General features: G+C 59.2%; 2 protein-coding genes across 8 annotated transcripts in view; one reads left to right on the plus strand and one right to left on the minus strand.

The window, feature by feature from the left end:
- Positions 1–4,240, plus strand: part of Chlsn (cholesin) — a 117,082-nt gene extending 112,842 nt beyond the window's left edge. For all 7 annotated transcript variants that reach the window (XM_027922791.2, XM_071605296.1, XM_071605297.1 and 4 more), the window contains 2 exons: positions 2,023–2,104; positions 3,543–4,240. In XM_027922791.2, the coding sequence (XP_027778592.2) occupies positions 2,023–2,104; positions 3,543–3,722 (262 nt within the window). In that variant the 3' untranslated portion in view covers positions 3,723–4,240. The remainder of the gene's footprint in view (positions 1–2,022; positions 2,105–3,542) is intronic.
- A 2,149-nt stretch (positions 4,241–6,389) lies between these two features.
- On the minus strand, positions 6,390–15,206 carry Cyp2w1 (cytochrome P450 family 2 subfamily W member 1). The gene is made up of 9 exons (XM_027922783.2): positions 14,988–15,206; positions 13,475–13,637; positions 13,069–13,218; positions 12,845–13,002; positions 11,422–11,595; positions 11,088–11,226; positions 10,822–11,006; positions 10,372–10,513; positions 6,390–10,219 (listed from the first exon to the last, which is right to left on the minus strand). The coding sequence occupies exons 1-9, from the start codon at positions 15,159–15,161 to the stop codon at positions 10,032–10,034; spliced, it is 1,473 nt and encodes a 490-aa protein (XP_027778584.2). The 5' UTR covers positions 15,162–15,206; the 3' UTR covers positions 6,390–10,031.
- Positions 15,207–17,078: the final 1,872 nt, after the last annotated feature.

The raw sequence follows: 17,078 nt of genomic DNA on the forward strand, positions 1-17,078 counted from the left end.
TCCCCATACCTGCCAGCAGTCAGCAGCCACTCAAAAGGCCATCATGGGGTGGGGGGCAGGCCTAGGGCCACTGGTTAGGTCCCTGGTCTAGAGGACACAAGGGGCTTCGGCTGCATTTGGATCCAGGCCTTCACCACAGGGAAGTCCCAGGCTAGAACGAACCAGGGGAGGTGGTGACGTGTTCTGGGGATCTGCTCAATGACTGCGTGTGCGTGAGGGGCTAACGTGGGAACCAACCCCTGGTCTGTGGGCAGTCGAGGGACTGAAAGCACCACACAGTGGCTTGAATTAGGAAGGGGTATTATGTGGGGAGATACCTGCGGTGGGCCTCGGCTAGTGACATGAGCAAGGACTCCAGAGAACTCAGAACAGCCGGTACCAGACCCAGGGCTGAGGCCCAGACCTTGTGGGATGGGGTTCATGTGCTGTCCCAGGGAGGCCTCCCTGGGGACCTGGTGCTGAGAACCCTGAACTCCCCCTCAGAGGACCGAGCGGGAAACGCACCCTGATGTCCCTCCCCCTCCTACTTCCTACTGTGTCTGACAAAGGAGATATTTCCAAAGGGCCCACCCCGTTTCCACAGAGCAGTTGGTAGAGGGAGGGGCTTGGGGCTGATAGACAGCAAAGGCGCCTGGCACAGAGCCTGAGGGGTCTGTCTCCAACCCTCACTCCTAAATGTCCTCTTTCCAAGAGGGTAAGTCAGCTTCCTACAGGGACATGCGAGCTGGAGCCTTGACCATGCAGGTAGCATCCGTGGCCCAGCCTTCTCTTGACTCTGCACGGAGTCCCCAGGTTCCAAGAAGGTAAGCTGGTGTGGCTACCTTTGCCCCAGGGACCATGTGTGAAGCAGGACAGAGCTGTGGTGTTCCCACTCCAGCAGCCGGCAGGATCTGCCAGCCCTCAGAAGACAGGCGGTGAGGCTCGAGGCCCAAGCCCTCCCCACTGTGCCCTCCAGCTGGAGTACTGCAGCCCTGTCGTCTTCTTCCCCTCCGTCTTTCTGTCACAGACACCTGTATTCCTGTGTCTGGGCCTCAGGCCTGAAGACTGCTGTCCATGGCAGTGGCTTTGCCCTTGCCTTACCCGGGATTCACTCAGCAGTCCCTTCCCACGTGCGGGTCTCACCTCTGAGAGCCTGGCCTGCCGTCCTGGCCCAAGTGCTCTTTGTCCTCCTCTTTGTCCTCTTCTTCCCCCGCAGCCCTGACAGCACTTAGGGGCCAGGTCAGTTCAGGCACCACCAATCTGCTGTAGCAAAGACCAAGCACTGCGAAGCCCTGGGACAGGACATCCCTGTGCCTGCCTGACAACTGAGCAGCCCAGACTGGCATGGCAGCCCTCCTTCTCCCTCTCTCTCGGTGCACACTGCGAGGCCCACAGGCTGTCCCTGCCCCCATGAGCAGGAGGCAGAGTGACGCACTTCCTCATGGACACTCCCAGCCCCACCTGTCCTGGCCCAGCCTCCACTGACCTGCCTAGACACAGGGAAACCTAGCTGTCCTACTCATCAGAGGAGGAAGGGCCGCCAGGGCTTGGCAATCCCATGCAAGAGAAGCTTTTTTTCTAAATATTTTTTTAGTTGTCAATGGACCTTTATTTTATTTATTGATATGCAGTGTTGAGACTCGAACCCGGTGCCTCACACATGCTAGGCAAGTGCTCTGCCACTGAGCCCCAGCCACAGCCTGCAAGAGGAGCTTTTTGAAGAAGCCTGAACTCAGGAAGTTCAGAATGCTCACTTTGTGGTTGAGAGGTCACAGATGAGTGGGATTGAAAGAAATGGCCGCGAGCCATCCAGCCTTTATGTCCTGTTACAGTGTGGGCCAAGATGGGCCAAGGGGCTCGGCAGCCTGCTGAGCTGGCACATCTTCCTGACCAGGACTCTCGGCACCATGCTGCCCCCAGCAGATTCAGCTCCTCACCTCAGAGAGGGACTGTACAAGGCCCCAGGACACCACAGCTTCAGCCCTTAGCACAGGAGGGGCTTGGCCAGTCCGCACTCTGAGATGCTTGTCTCGATTTCCTCAGGTGGGCCCAAAAGCATAAGAATTGGAAATTCCAGAAGACGAGGCAGACGTGGCTCCTGCTGCACATGTACGACAGTGACAAGGTCTGTGCACACCCCAGGGGAAGGGTCTCCCAGGTGGCAGGCCTGTGCAGAGGTCACAAGCTGCAAGGCTGTCCTGATGGTCCCATGGGGAGCCCAGCCTTCCCCCCCACCTACATTTGAAGCAGAGTGACTCCTGCCCCTGCCAGGTCCCTGGCACCAGCCTTGAAGGTCCAGGCAAGCCTGCACCCTGTGGAGGCCCCTGCCCGTGTGTGCAGGGCACAGGTGCACACTTCTTTTCAGAGCCGATTTTATTTCCTGAAGGGAGATGGGATCTAGACACACAACCCCAAGCCGTGAAGGCCCGGCCCCCACAGGCCACAGTCATGTAGCCTCCACACTCCCGCGGGCACCCAGGGGCGTTCCTTCCACACCAGCACCCTCAAGTTTCCTGTACACCGTTCCAGGCATCTCAGGTGCGCTGTATGTGTTAGGGTGCAGGGGACACCTGTGTCTGCAGACAGACCAGGTGAGGGCCATGCCTGTCTCACCTATGTCCCCGTCTCAGCCAAGACATCCAGACACAGATCTGTGGCCTGCCATGGTGGGTGTGCATTGGTTTCACTGATCTTGAAATGGAACAAATTCAGAGGACATTCATTTCCCCCCACAAAGTGGCAGGTCACAGAGACAAGTATCCATGCTGTCTCTCAAGAGTGTTATAGTTCCAGCTCTTATACTCAGGGCACCAGTTGCTTAGATTGCATCTGTCTGTCATAAAGAAGGTCTCCAACTTTGTGCCTTTGCTTATGGGTGGGTGCCTAGCATCCTCTGCCACCACTGGAAGACTATTTCCCCTCCATGAATTGGCACCTGTTGAAAATAAATTGGTGGGAGGTTGGTTTCTGGGCTCTATTCTATTCTATTCTATTGATCTATGTGCCTGTCTTTATGCTAGTACCTTGCTGTCTAGAAGATCAGGAAGCCACACATTTTGGTGGCAGCTGCCTCTTTAGAGGTGACAACACAGTACCCTGGAGCCAGGGCCCAGCCAGGCCTGCAGTGCACCCTGCCTACTGTGTCCTCCGACCCCAGACTGTTTGAGCTTCTCTTCTCGGGTCTGCTGAGCTCTGTCAGGCCTGTCTTCCATCCCCCAGACTACTGTGAATGTCACCGCCTCACCCATTCTTTATCCTAGCTAATCTATTTCTTTAAAACTTGCTGGTTTGGTGGCATTCAAGAGGGCATGGTGGCGCTAGCCTCTAAACATAGGAGCATCTGAGGCTGGTGAAGGAAATGGCTGAGGCAGGGAAGTTGGCCCTCTCTTCCTGTGTACCTGGACTCTTGTCCTCGGCAGGGCAGGAACACCATAGCTTGAGGGCCCTTCACATGGCCCTGCGGGGGCCCAGGTGGAAAAACACTGTGTGCCCATCTTCTGCTGCTCAGGTCTCTGTGTCGCCTTGCTCTGGCCCTGACCCGCTCCTCTTCTCCCCCCCTCCAGGTTCCCGACGAGCACTTCTCCACCCTCCTGGCCTACCTGGAGGGGCTGAAGGGCAGGGCCCGGGAGCTGACGGTCCAGAAGGCGGAAGCCCTGATTCAGGAGCTGGACGAGGCGGGCTCGGAGGCCGCCCTGCTGGAGAAGGCCCAGCGCCTCCGACAGGTGCTGCAGCTGCTGTCCTAGTGCAGGGATGGAGTGGCACTCAGCTGCCCTGGGCTCTTCAAGACACATTGAGGGTCTTCATTGGCCCAAAAGGAGCAAAGAGGAGCATGAGTAGGTCAAGCCACGTAGGGGCACCAGACCCTTGGAAGGACCCCTGGACCCTCCTTCTGAACTCCTGACCTGCCTTGACCAGGGACTGTTTTCATGGGCGACCAGATCTTTGTACCTTCAGAACAGCATGATCTCCCTGAAGAAACCCCGGGACACCAGCTCCAGCCCCAAGTGGCCCCAAAACCCAGATATCTATTTTTCTACCAGGGGTATCTTAAGAACTGGCCCTCCCCGCCAGCTGTGCTTCCTCAGTGTTTGGGGTGTGGGTCCCCAAGTCGGTCCCTGCACCTTTCATCTGACAGCCCTTCCAGCGTGGGCCTCGCCTCCTTGTGTGGCCTCCAGTCTGGCTTCAGGGAAACCCTTGGGGGCAGCAGTCCAGAGCCTGTGCCTGTGCTGCCCCATTTTCAATAAAAATCAGCCTGTCCTCACTCTGGCGGAGGTTGTGGAGGGCTGTCCGGGTAGGCATGCTTCAGCCGCCACTCCCGTCTTCAGCAGGAGCCTCCCAGGACAGCATCCCTGCTCTCTACTGACATTTCTAGCAGCCATGCTCTCAGGTTGCCTTTTCCAGGTATCGTAGTGACCGTCCTGGCCAGGACATACCCCTGCACAGCAGAACAGGGGTTCCCACCCCTGACTGTCCAGTCACATGGGATGTGCAGGAGCTGGGCAGCCAGGGAGAAGCTGCCGTTGGGGAGGGGAGCCGCCAGGGTAAGAAGGGCTGAGGCTGAATCCAGGCTACCTGCAGAAGACCTCAGGGCCCAAGAGTGGCCCCAGTGGTTCCCAGCCTCCTCAGCCAGTGAGAGTGGCACCAGCCCTTGCCTGGTCACCTTTACAAAGCAAGATGCTCAGGCCTCAACTGCCACCCAAGAGGGTATCCTTAAACACACCTATGGCCCTTGCACATGGCCTTTAATAAAAGTGGAGTGCAGGCCCCCCTCTGAATGATCAGTATCCCCCTGGAGCCAGCCACTGCAGGACTCCTGAGGCAGACAGAGGACGCAGCCCCACCTGGTCCTCTTCGGACATGTACCCAGCCACAGGGGGCAAGCTACCTGTGGGTGCTCCAAACTCACCCATCAAGCCACTCCAGCTACACTAGTGGACAAAAGTGAGTTGTTCCCCAGGCCTGGTGACTGATTCTGGTCACCAGCGCTTGGGTCAGGAGCGAAGCACCATGTGCGTGCACACCTGTGGGCAGCGGGATGGCGGTGGCCTTGCTGGGTGCAGCCCCCGCAGAAGCACATCCCTTTCTCCCAAGGCCAGTCATAGCCTGGGCGAGCCTGGCATGCAGACCCCTTGTCACCTGTCACCACAGATCCCCTAGACTCTTGGATTAGAAGAGACCCAAGGGTCTCACCACCGAGGTCTCGCCTGCTTGCAGTCTGGGGCTCCTTGCTGCCCCCCAGGCAGTGTGTGGCCCTGGCTCTGTTCCTCTGCAGTGGAGATGCTCATCACACAACATGCCCACATATCCTGACCCATGTGGTAGCCACTAACCCACGGTGGCCCTTGGGAACAGCATGTGAGGAGTCCTGGGCCTTATGCCATTGGATAGGGTCACAAACAGACCGCCCTCCCCCCCGCCATGGATCTATAATCCGCACGCTGGCACCTCAGCCCTGCAGAGCAGCTGCCTGCAGCCCAGGGTAACGACATGTGCACCGTTGGGTGCAGCTCCACTATTGCCGAACTTTGAGGCGTCTTAGGTTAGTACACCAAGAAGTAGGTAGGCAGCGATAAAGACCCACAAGGTACAAAGAAGGGACAGGTGATTTTAAAAATCAGGGTTGATAGATCAAGAACAGCTCCTGATTTTCTGGCAGCCAAGTTAGAAAGGAAATGTGAAGAAGACCTCACTGTGGAAACCGGTGTTGGAGACCTGGGCCCACTTGACTTCAACACCAGCATTCCCCTGTCACCTGCTGGAGAAGGGATCTTTTCTTTCTAAGCCTGTGGTCACAGAGTGCCAATCTCCACAGCATCTCTGGCAGAATGTGCAGAGGGAGATGATCAAGAGATCACCTGGGACCAAGCAGCTCCTTGGGGGGGTCCTCTGATGCCACTCAGAGGTGGCACTCTCTGATGAGACCCCAGGGGGGACCAGAATGTCAAAGATTGAGCTGCGATGGGCTGGGGCTGTAGCTCAGTGTTAGAGCACATGTGAGGCACTGGGTTCAATCCTCAGCACCACATAAAAATATTTTTTTAATTAAAAAAAAAAAGATTGGGCTGCGAGTCCTTGCCTTGCCCACAGCTCACAGGGGATAAGTTGCATCTGGAAACCTCAAGTGATGGCTATCTCCCCCTCTGCCCCTGCAAACTGGAAGTATTCCCAGTGTCCATTGCACAGGAACTGGACAAAGTGACACTTAACATCAAAAAGGAAGAACTGTGGACACAAACAAGGAAGTGCCACCAGAGTCCACTCATGAGGTCCCAGGAGCTGCTCACTAACAGACAGCAAAATGTACTGATGGAGCTGACCCAGAGGGCCGAGGGGGCTCCAGGTGGAGCACTGTGTCCTGACGGAGATGGCCTCACATGCCTGTGGGCAGACCTTACGCCTTACATGCATAATTCCTCACTAAAGTTGATTTTAATAAACTAGTGTTCCCCAGGACACCTCTAGGACAGACACACCTTCAGGAGAAAGGTCACAAAGACATCTGCAGGACAAAGCCTGCTGGCAACATGAGGTGACAGTGTTTGTTTCCTCCTAAGGTTCCTCTTTATCAGCAGGTGTGTGCACGGCTTAACCAACCAGAAACCACTGTTCAAAAGTCAGAATGGTGTTGGGAGCCATGGCGCGCAGGTGGACTGGCACAGGAACTCTGGGTGAGGGGCAGGCGCTGACTGGGGTGGTGGGACCCTCACAGATCCACTGGGCACCTGGAGACCAGCCCCTGAGGAGGTAGCTTCTGTCCGCTGTGTCTTGAAGGATGTGTGTTTAGGCACGGTTCTGAGATCTCAGAACGGAGGCCGTGTTGGGTCTGTCTTGCGCTCTTCCTGGAGCAGTTGCCTGCTGTGTCTTTCTCTTTTCCTGATTGTCCCTCTGACTTCTCTGATGTGGCAGGCTGGGCTTCTGCTGTCCTCCTGCTCTTCGCTGGTGCTGGCTCCCACACCCTCCTCCTGGTGGCACAAGCTTTCTGGCAGCTCCTGGGCACAGGCACTGTGCCTGGTCACCATCCCCTGCCTCCCAGCTGAGCGCAAGTTACACCCCAACCTCAGTTTCCATATCTGTCCTCAGGGACCTCAACCTCTCATACCCTCCTCATTTTCGTGGGGGGGGGGGTGGGTCACAGATGATAAAGTAAAGAACCTTCAAGCTGAGTAGTAATTAAGGTTAGAATCCTCTGGATGCACCCACATGGCATCTTGCCCAGCAGAGCAGGGATTCACCCACCTGCTTCCAAGCCCACTTGTCCAGTTCCCGGCCTCCTGGGGCAGGTGTGAGCAGCATCACCCCAGGGTGCAGCAATGGGCAATAGTGGACAGTCCTCCCACCCAGAATCCAGCACATGCTGGAGTTTTGCCTCACGCTGGAGATGGGCTTCTCCAGGCTGCAAGTGGCCCCCGGACTCTGGGTGATGATCTCACGACCCCATCACCTGTGTCTTGAGTGTCGGCTGAGTCTCCCCAATGCTGGGAAGAAGGGACCAGCATTTCCCCAGATAGTCCTTGGGCCAGCTGAAGTTGAGGCCAGGTGAGATTAGTTTGTTCTGTTGGAAAAGCTCCCCCTTGGTGCTGGGACAGGTGGGGTGCCCACCCCGATGGCCGTTCTTTCTGCCCTCAACCTTTAAATGACAGGTTCCAAACGTGAGAATAGAGGAGCAGATACTTATATGCCTGTCGCCTAGCTCTTCCCCAGAAACACGTGACTGGATGCAGCCAAGCTCCCCTCGCCTCCTTGACCCACTCCTTCACGTGACCACAGTGTCAGCACCTTGTCCCTGCAAGCCTCTATTGCAGTGACCTTCCCACAGTTATTGGGAGCTTGCTGCGCCCGCTCTGGGGACTGGAGATGTGTCATGCTGCTCGTGTGGTCCAGCCGCTCTCCCAATCTCGGGGCGCTGCTCCACGGCAGGAAAGCTACAGTTCCTTTTCTTTCTCCAGGAGGGGCCACCTTTTGTGCATGTGAAGTCCCTGGACCAGGGACCCTATCCCACTCAACTGACTGGCCCGCATTGTCACAACCCTGAGTAAGCAGTGCCCCCCAATCCTTGTGGCTGGGTGCCTCCCTTGCTCAGAAGGTACCCCTTTGCTATTTGTGTGTCATCCACATCCCCAACTGGGCCTCCACCCACTCAGCAGCTGGTTCCTGTGTCCTCTACCAAGGTCATGGTCAAGGCATGGGGCAGAGATTTGGCAGATGAGTGGGGATCAGAAGGACCCTAAGAAAGGTTCCTGGAGGTAACAATTAGCTTGGAAGCTGCCCCCCTTCCCTTGCTAGCCCTCTGACTCTGGAGCCACCATGCTGACAGGAGGACCAACCCCCTTCCCCTTGTCACAGCGAGCCTTGAGTGTCCCCACCTGCAGCCCACCAGGCTCCCAGGACAATGGCCTGAACCGAGGCGGGTTTGAAGAAGGCTTGCCAGGTACAAAGCAGGACCCCAGCTAAGGCTGGACCCCAGGACGGTGCACCACATGCGAATGTCCATAGTGGTCTCTGTGGAGAAGCCCCACCTCTGGAAGGCCTGGGAGCCATCAAGGCCAGGTGGGGGGCAATCTCGGCTTTCCTGCACCCCAGGTGTGCACCCCAGAGCCAGCTGCTTCAATGGTGAAGGGAGGCTCCCCCAAGGATCCCACAAATGAGCTGAGAATCAGGCAGAAGCACCGGAGCTTCCAGCCCAGCCCATGTAGCCTGGAGATCTGAGAGACAGGTAGCCCCGTGGGCAGTGTGGTAACACCCAACCTGAGGCCCTGCCCCACGGCCTGGGTGCATCATGAGAGAAGGGAAGCTTCTTGTGCTTCGGGCATGTCAGGGTGCGGGTCTCCCTTTCTGCACCAGGATCCCGTGAGGTTGGCAGACAGCAGGTCAGGGTCAGCAGCCTCCTGAAATGGCCTTGAACCTCACCTGCCAACACAGCCTGACTTTGGTGGCTGCCCTGTGTGGCCCACCTCCCCTGAGGCGTCTCGGGGCTGCCCCTCCCTGTCCAGGGCATGGCTGTGGGAGTGCTCAAGGGCTTGCCTGGGACCTCCGTTCCTCCACGTGCTGCCTATGCCCAGCCCTGGGGGAGATCAGCAGAGTGACCCTCGTGGGGTTAGGGGCCTCCCCTCCTCAGCAGCCTCTCCATTCCCTGTGGACACCTTGGTTTGGGGTTGGCCCCTGGACTCTCAGCATCTCCACCCTGCACCTCCCTCAAAGCTCAATGGTCCTGCAGTCGTGGTGACCCATTTCACCAGTGAGTAAACTGAGGCACAGGGTGGGAGGAATTTGTTTCAGGACCCCAGGTGTTGGGACAGACCATGAAGCCTTGGCCCCAGTGCCCATACAAGCTAAGTGTGAGCTGGCCTTTAAGGAGTATGCACTTGGCTCTGGCTGCGGGCTGGAGGCAGCAACTAGCGACATTCAGAGGACTCTGGGCATGGCTCTCAGGTGCACCAAGAATGAGGTAGGTCATGGGACTCCTGGACTAAGACCAATCTCTGGGTAGACGTCACCCCTGAGCCTAGGCATCACCCTGTATTTCCTTGTACCCCAAAACTGTACATGCCTGGTGGACACTGGCCCTGGTAGGGAACTGGATAGTAGGGAATAGATCAGAGAGACACTCTGAGGGTGACTGCAGAAAAGGCACCAGAGGACATGGGAGGTAAGGAATGAGGAAGAAAGGCAGGGAGGGGTGTCCTGCTGCCCTGGAAGCAAGAGTGGAGGAGGGAATCCATGTTTGTGTGCAATCCTGGGAGGGAGCCCAGGGCCTCAGAGGCACAGACTCGGGCGGGGTCAGGGTGTTTGGCTATGGAGGGGCACTTCTGTCCCCGTGGTATTTAGATAAGGTTGTTACCAGCCCATACTGGACAGGACAGCCCTACCCACCGTGGGCAGGTCTGTGGCATGGAAGCCATGTGGTGGCTGCGGTCAAGGTGGGGCCCAGAGAGGTGCTGACCAGGGAGTGGGGCCTGGCAGTGTTCCTGCTCAGGAGCGCTGCCCCCCACCCCTGCCGTCCACACTAGAGGCCCAGGAGGGGCAGCCCCTGGGAGTTTGCCCAGTGGAAGCTCCTAGGGCCAGGGCACTGCCCGCAGGGTGTGAGCACGGGGCCGCATGGTGAAGGCTGGGGCAGGAGTGGTGTCCAGGGCAGTGGGGCTGATGCCAGGTGGAGGCAGTAGGCGGTAGCGCTGGAGGAGGCCAGCGAACAGCAGGAAGAGCTCCATCCTAGCCAGGCTCTCCCCCACGCAGACTCGGCGGCCTGTGAGGGTAAGGGAGACACCAAGTGGGTGCCAGGCCTGCTCCCAGAGGGGGCGTTGCTGTGGGGGTGCTAGGGAGCATGCCCCAAGGGCCAGAGACCAGGCATCCCAGAAGGGCTTGTCGCCTGTGGGCCTCTGGCCCCAGCCCTAGTACCTGTAGAGAAGGGTAGGAAGGCAGCCCGCTTCACGAAGTGCCCATCCGCATCCAGGAAGTGGCCCGGGTTGAACTGGTCCGGGGTCTCCCACTGTGTCTTGTCCAGGAGCACTGAAGTCAGCAAGGGAATCACAGGTGTGCCCTGTGGGGGCCAAGAGGAGGACCCCAGAAATGGGGTGAGGGGCCTCTGAGGAGGTTTCCCTGAGGATGAGGCTCCTACTGACCCCACCTAGCCTGACCCTCGGGACACAGAGGAGGACCCTGATCCCCAGGCTCTGGTGTCCCAGGTAGGAGGTGCTGTGAGGTTGGGGTGACGCCTTCCTTGTTCCAATGGGGGAAATCTCTGTGCTGTCAGGCACCAGCCCCAAGACTCGGCATCTCAGAGTCCAGCGATCCTGACCAACCCTGAGCAAGAGGGAAGGAGAGAATGAGGCCCAGCTGGGCCCCCACCTTGGGGAGCAGGTAGCCACCCAGCTGAGTGTCAGCAGCTGTGCAGCGGGGCACGTGGGGCAGGAGCGTGATGTACCGCTGGACCTCATGCAGCACTGCGCTGGTGTAGGGCAGTACCCTCTGGTCCTCAGGCCGGGGCAGCCTCCCAGGGCCCAGTACATGGCCCAGCTCCTCCTGCACACGGCCTGTACCGGAAAGTGGTACCATGTCTGAGGAGGACCCCATCACCTTGCCCTGGGGGTACCCAGCCACATGCGAGGCCTCACCCTGCACGCCTGGGTATTTGGCCATCAGCAGGATGGCCCACTGCAGTGTGGCGGAGGTGGTCTCTGTGCCAGCCATGACCATGTCCAGCACACAGGCCACAGCGTTGTCCTCTGCAAAGAGGCCCTCTTGGTCATCCCCCTGTGAGGCAGGTGGGCAGAGCTTGAGGTCTTGAGGTCTGTCCACTCCAGCCCCAACCCAGGACAGAAAAATGAGCACCCACTCACCACCTCCAGTGCCCCAGACCAGGCACTAGGAATGCCCCATTTCACGCCTCCCCAGCCCCAGTCCTGGAGTCCACAGGGACTCCCCACAGGCCTCCTGGTTTTCCCCTACCTGGCCCTGCTGGATCAGAGCATCCACGTAGCTCTGCGCAGGGCCACCCTGGGGCGTGGGGGAGGCCCGCGCCTGCAGGAGAGTCCTCAGGATGACACGCACTTCCTCGATCTTGCGCAGGACAGGCCGGTGCAGCTGGAGCAGGGTCCCCAACCAGGGGTAGATGTTGAACAACTGGGACAGAGGGCAGGGTGGTGGGGTGGGGCCAGGCACCTGGTCCCCGCAGGGGGAGCCCGTCCATCCAGCAGCAAGGGTGTCCCCATCCAGGGCTTCAAAGGTGCTGGGGCATGTGCCACCCACGGCCACAAGAGGGCGCCTGGCTGGAGGCCTGCCGCCCTACTGGGGGTCCGGGGACTCAGGAAACCTCAGTCGCGAGCATGGAGCCATCTGACAGTAACACACCTGGCATCTTTATGCAAACAGGCTGCCTGTGACCATGCCCCCTTCCACCTGCTAAAGTGAGGAGGAAGGAAGAGGGGGCATTTGCTGCTGCAGATTATCACCCACTCTGGGAGTTGCACAGAGGTGGAATCTGAGGAGCCAGGGTGTCCCCCACCAGCAGGTGGATGCCAGCTGCTGTCCAGCTTACCCTCAGACACTTGCTTTCCCAGGACACCAGCAATCGTGGGCAGAAACTCCTCAAGGCGCTCCAAGGTGAGAATCAGGCACGGGTAGGAAGGGCCATGGGACTGCCCCACAGAGCCCCATTGGGAGGGACTCCAGGGGAGGGCTCTGGAGTTGGGCGGGTTGGCCTGGTGCCCCTAAGAGCAGGACAGCCTCACTCTGACTACAGTGGGTCACGGGCTGCAAAGTTTGAGGACCAGCCCCGGGCACTGCTGTGCTGTCCCACCTCACCTCCTGGGACCTCATGCCAGGGACAGCAGAGTGACAAAGCACACCTGCTGCCAAGTCCTGCTGTCAATCCCACAAGCAGCACACCTGGTGTCTAGGCTTCAGCTAACTCACAGTTAGAGACACCAAAGACGGACATGTGGAATCTCTAGACTTTGGAAAAGAAATGACATGTACCCCCATGATGTCAGAGAACGGATTTTGTGGTTTCTGTAATGTGGTGAAGGACCTGGGCTGGGACCCATGTCTCTGGGTCCTACCCACCTGGGGAAGGAGTGTCTGGCCCCACTCCTCACCTTGGAGCAGGTGTGACTGTGACTGATGGGGCACTGGGAGAAAATGAGGATCCCCTGCTCCAGACCTACTATTTCCCAGGGAGCACAGAGGCTGGTCTGCGGTCGTGCAGCCAGGGGGTCACCAAGGGGGTACAGACTCAAGCTCTCGACCCAAGTCCAGGCTCCTTTTGCTGACGGTTGGGGTGAAGGATGATGCTGGACACCCCCAGTCCTACTCTCCCCAGGGTCTACCCTACCTCTAAGGGCTCAGCTCCCATGAGGCAGCGACCTCTCACCTGTAGGCTGGGTGACTCCAGGAGAACCATGACCTCATCAATGAGACCCAGCAGGGACACAAACATGGTGTCCTGGTAGTCAAACCGCTGGCCGAAGAGGAGTGCGAAGGTGATGTTGGAGGGAGCCCAGCCCAGCAGGTCCAGAGGGAAAGGCCGGCCTGCAGGGGAGACGGGCCTCAGGCAGGCAGGGGACCCCAGGGAGAGGTGTCCCAGCCCCTGCTCACCTCCATAGCTATCCAGCTGTCCCATGAGACACGCCAGCTCCTGCAGCACCTTGTCGGCCATGGGCGCCTGCCCCACGCCCAGGCTATGCAGCACACGCACTGTGAATTGGCGGGCAGCCCTCCAGCGCGCCCCAGAGGAGAAGAAGATGCCTGTGGGCGGACACGGAGATGCTGTGTGGCCGTCACCCTGCCCTGCATGGCAGGCAGGAGCAGGTGGGGCCACCTGGGTCAGCAGGGCCTGGTGGAGGGGTTTCGGTTCCACCCTCCTGTTCTCTGGGGGTTGGCCAGGGTTAGCAGGCCCCTTCTTGGCTTGTGATGGGAAGACCCTAAGGGCTCCTGTTCCCCTGGCCCAGCACCAGCCCAGAGGTCAGTCCCCACCTTCTACTGCAGAGAACCACACACCTACCCCCGCCTTGCTGGATGAGCTGAAAGATGGGGATGGGGGGCCGATCCGCCAGCTCCTGCCCAGTGCCCACCAGGGCCTCCCTCACAGCCTCATAGCCGGACAGCACCACAGTCTTCTGGCAGCCCAGGTGGACGGTGAACATTGGCCCATAGCGCTTGGAGAGCTGGAGGGGGCAGCAGGGGTCAGGTGGGCAGCCCCTACCCACCAGGCCCTCTGGGGTCCACTTGGGCAGAGCACGGCTGGGTGGAGGAACTGGGGGAGACTCTGCAGGGCGTAGGGGGCATGCAGGGCCATTTTGGGGGACCCATAGAACCATTCCCAGTCTACTGGGGTGCTGCCTTTTGGTGCTGGGAATGACTTTCACTGGTTTTCTTTTCAGCAGGAATCCCAGGGGCCCTCAAGACCCACGACCAGGCTGCAGGTGGCCTGGGGCTGCACAGGCAGCAGGCTGGACAGTCCCTCCGTGCTGTGGCCCTCCTTGGACTTTAGCTTGGTCAGCGGCACCCCCCAACCTGCACCAAAGGAGGGACAGAAGCAGCACCCAGGCCATGGCTGGTCAGTTCTGACTCTGACCTTCACTGGCTGAACAAGGACAGAGAACAGTTCACATCTGGGCTGCCCGCAGCCTTTCCCATCACGCTCCTCCCTCTGTCCTAATGGCATCTCTGCCCAGGAAGGCGTCATCTCCCCATTTTAAGCACAGGACACTGAGGTTCAGGAGCAGGAGGTGAGCTGCCTTTGGCTACTCATGTCTGAGGACGGAGCTGGGCCTGCTGTCCTGCCCAGCACCAATCTAGGGCCTGAGCCCCTGAGCCTGGTGCCCAGGGCCAGGTGGGGCCCAGGTGTCCTGCCCTAGGGAAGGTGTGACAGGGCCAGTTCAGCCCAGGGCTGCAGCCCTCTGCTGCCTGCCCATCTGCAGTCCTGGAGAGGCCATCTGGGGGACTCTGGAGACAGGAGCCCCTTGTAGGGAGAACTCTTAGGAACTGCAATGGGGCAGGGGATGGGGGCTGGTCTCTGGTGAGGGCTTTGGGGACTAAATGGAAGGGGCTGCTTTGGGGTTGTGGGGACAGGGTGCCAGCCCATGCAGGGGACAGGGCTGGTCAGCCCTCACAGGGCAGATCAGGGCTCTGTGTCTCCCTGAGTCAGCCTGCTCACAGCTGCACGGCAGGAAAGCCAGCCTTCAACTTGGCCGAGAAACTTCCATCACTAGCTCTTCAAGGAGGAGCCACACCTAGTGGGCATCCCACCCGCACCAACCTTGACCTTCCTGAAAGTGCTTCCCAGAGGCTGCCTCCTGCAGGAGCTCTCCCTGCCCGCTAACCCTGGGCAGCTTCCCTGTGGGGTGGGTGGCTCTCTCTTCCCAAGATCAGGGTAGGGGCACTCCTCTTGCATCCCAGTGGGCCCAGCACCATGCTGAATGGATGGTGTAAACTGGGTTTGGCTTCCTCAGGGACAGGCCTGGAACACGGCCACCATCTGGCTGAGGGAGTCGAGCGGGGCTACCCAGGCCTACCTCCATCAGTGACCGGTCCTGTTGCGAAACACTCAGCAAGTGCAGGTTCCCCAGGAGCGGCAGCGGGCGAGGCCCGGGGGGCCATCGCAGGGCTGGGGAGGGGCTGCGGGCAGAGGCACGGAGCAGCCCCCAGAGGCCCAGGAGGACCAGGAGCCCCAAGAGCAGCAGGGCCATGCGGACAGCGGGAGGCAGGGCCCCAGTTCCCCTCTGGGCCCCATCTGCCCGTGCCTTATAGCCTCCCTCCCAGAGGGCGTGCCAGCACCCCACCCGCCCCACCACCCCGAGAATGTGGAACAAGCAGTTTGCAGGGGACAGCCCCAGCAGGAGGCTTAAAGCTACAGCTGCGTGGAATGCGGGTTGAGTGTGTGATAGGGGCCCAGGGGGGCTGGGAGCCCAGGAGGCCATGGGACTGTCTGGGATCAGGCATCCAAGATCTCTACACCCCAAGAACTTGCCCCAGGGTCCAGGCACTCGGGCTGTTGTATCCCTGCCTCCGGGGCTGCCAGCCTGCCTTGGTCTCCCCATCAGAATGGGGCTCACAGGGCTCCAGGGCCTGGGCCCTGCCTCTGAGGGGAGGAGCCGCCCCCAACCGCCCCCAGCTCTGAGTTTCCCTCAGCAGGACCCTGGGGAGAGGCAGGTTCCTGGGTGTCTTCTGACACCATCTGTCTCCTATCAATGTCCAGGAAGGGCTGACAGTGTGCAGCCCCTGGGGACCACCCACGAGGGGCCTCAAATGCCAGGGCCTTCGGAGCCTCAGATTCATGCCAGGGCTGCTCCTCCCACCACAGCCTGTTCCTGTGGAGGTTCTGCAGGGGTGACATGAGAGATGGAGCAGGGGATGCAGTTCACCCAGAGGGCCACCCTGCAGGCAGTACTGTGATAGGTGCCCCAATCTTTTCCGCTAAACCCTGGTGGCAGAGCCTGGAGAGGAGGCGCTGCTTTGGGAATGAGCTGTGAGGGGCGGGTGGCTCTTGGCACCAGAAGTGGCTGGGCCTGCTTCACACCGCCTGCCCTGACACGAGGCAGCCCTGTCGCTGCCAGCAGGGGCCCCTCCATGAGGCCCATCTCCCAGAGTGTCATCCACGCCCTGCACAAACCACAGAGCTGTGGCAGCCAAGGCCCTTACCCTCTCAGGTATTGCCCCCTTTGATAGGCTGTGAAAGGAAAGTCCCAGCCTTGGTGGCACACCTCCTGAGACGGGGCAGTCACCACCTCCATCCCCTGCACAATGAGAGATACAGAGGGAAGCATGTTTGTCCCACCCTCTGGAGCTCTGGGGCATTCTGCTGAGCCCCTGGTACCAAGGTCACTACAGGGAGTCCTATCTGCCCAGGGAAGTCCATTTAATTCAAGAAGCACTTTTTTTTTTTTTTTTTGTACAAGGAATGGAACCCAGAGCCCTCAAACACTGAGCCACATCCCCAGCACTTTTTATTTTTTATTTTGAGACAGGGTCTGCTAAGTTGCTGAGGCTAAATTTGAACTTGCAATCCTCCTGCTGCAGCCTCCCAAGCTGCTGGGATTACAGGCATGTGCCACCAAGCCAAGCTAAGAAGTACTTATTGAGTGCCTGTTATGTGCCAGTTTCTACCAGGAGCTAGGGCTACAGAAATTGGCATAGGGACCCAAAAGTTCCACTAGGCTCTCACAGCCCTGTGGACTATGGTCACGTAAGAGTTTGCCACCAAAAATGCCTCTAGGGCTGGTGGGGACACCGTGAAGGCAAGAAGGCCAGGGGGTGCTTTGGAGAGAATGTGGCCTCTGGGCTGCAGCTGCTGAACTGGGCTGGCCCAACTCACAGACACCTGGGATCTGAGCTTAAGGTGAGGTGAAGAGAGCTGGGAAGGTCCAGAGCAGGTCAGGAAAAGACTTTCAGGGAGCTCGGTACCAGGAACAGCCGGGAAAGCATGAGCCCCACGTCACGGCTGTGAAACCTCCTGTAGCCACTGCAGCAGAGCCACAGCAGTTTGGTTCACTCTGCAGCTCCGGGCCAGAGTCTGAGGTCCAGCACCTGCAGGGTGGCTCCTTGTGGACTGCTAAGTACCTCACTTTTGCTGAGGCTGGTTTTGAACTTGCGATCCTCCTGTCTCA

This window comes from Marmota flaviventris, chromosome 19, assembly GCF_047511675.1.
Source record: "Marmota flaviventris isolate mMarFla1 chromosome 19, mMarFla1.hap1, whole genome shotgun sequence".
NCBI lineage: Eukaryota > Metazoa > Chordata > Mammalia > Rodentia > Sciuridae > Marmota > Marmota flaviventris.

Coding starts and splice junctions, on each gene's coding strand:
- Cyp2w1 (XM_027922783.2), bottom strand. CDS start 15,161: ATGGCCCTGCTGCTCTTGGGGCTCCTGGTCCTCCTGGGCCTCTGGGGG. Junction 13,638..14,987: donor AGGACCGGTCACTGATGGAG/GTAGGCCTGGGT, acceptor TGCCCCCTCCAG/CTCTCCAAGCGCTATGGGCC. Junction 11,007..11,087: donor CAAATACCCAGGCGTGCAGG/GTGAGGCCTCGC, acceptor TTTCCGGTACAG/GCCGTGTGCAGGAGGAGCTG.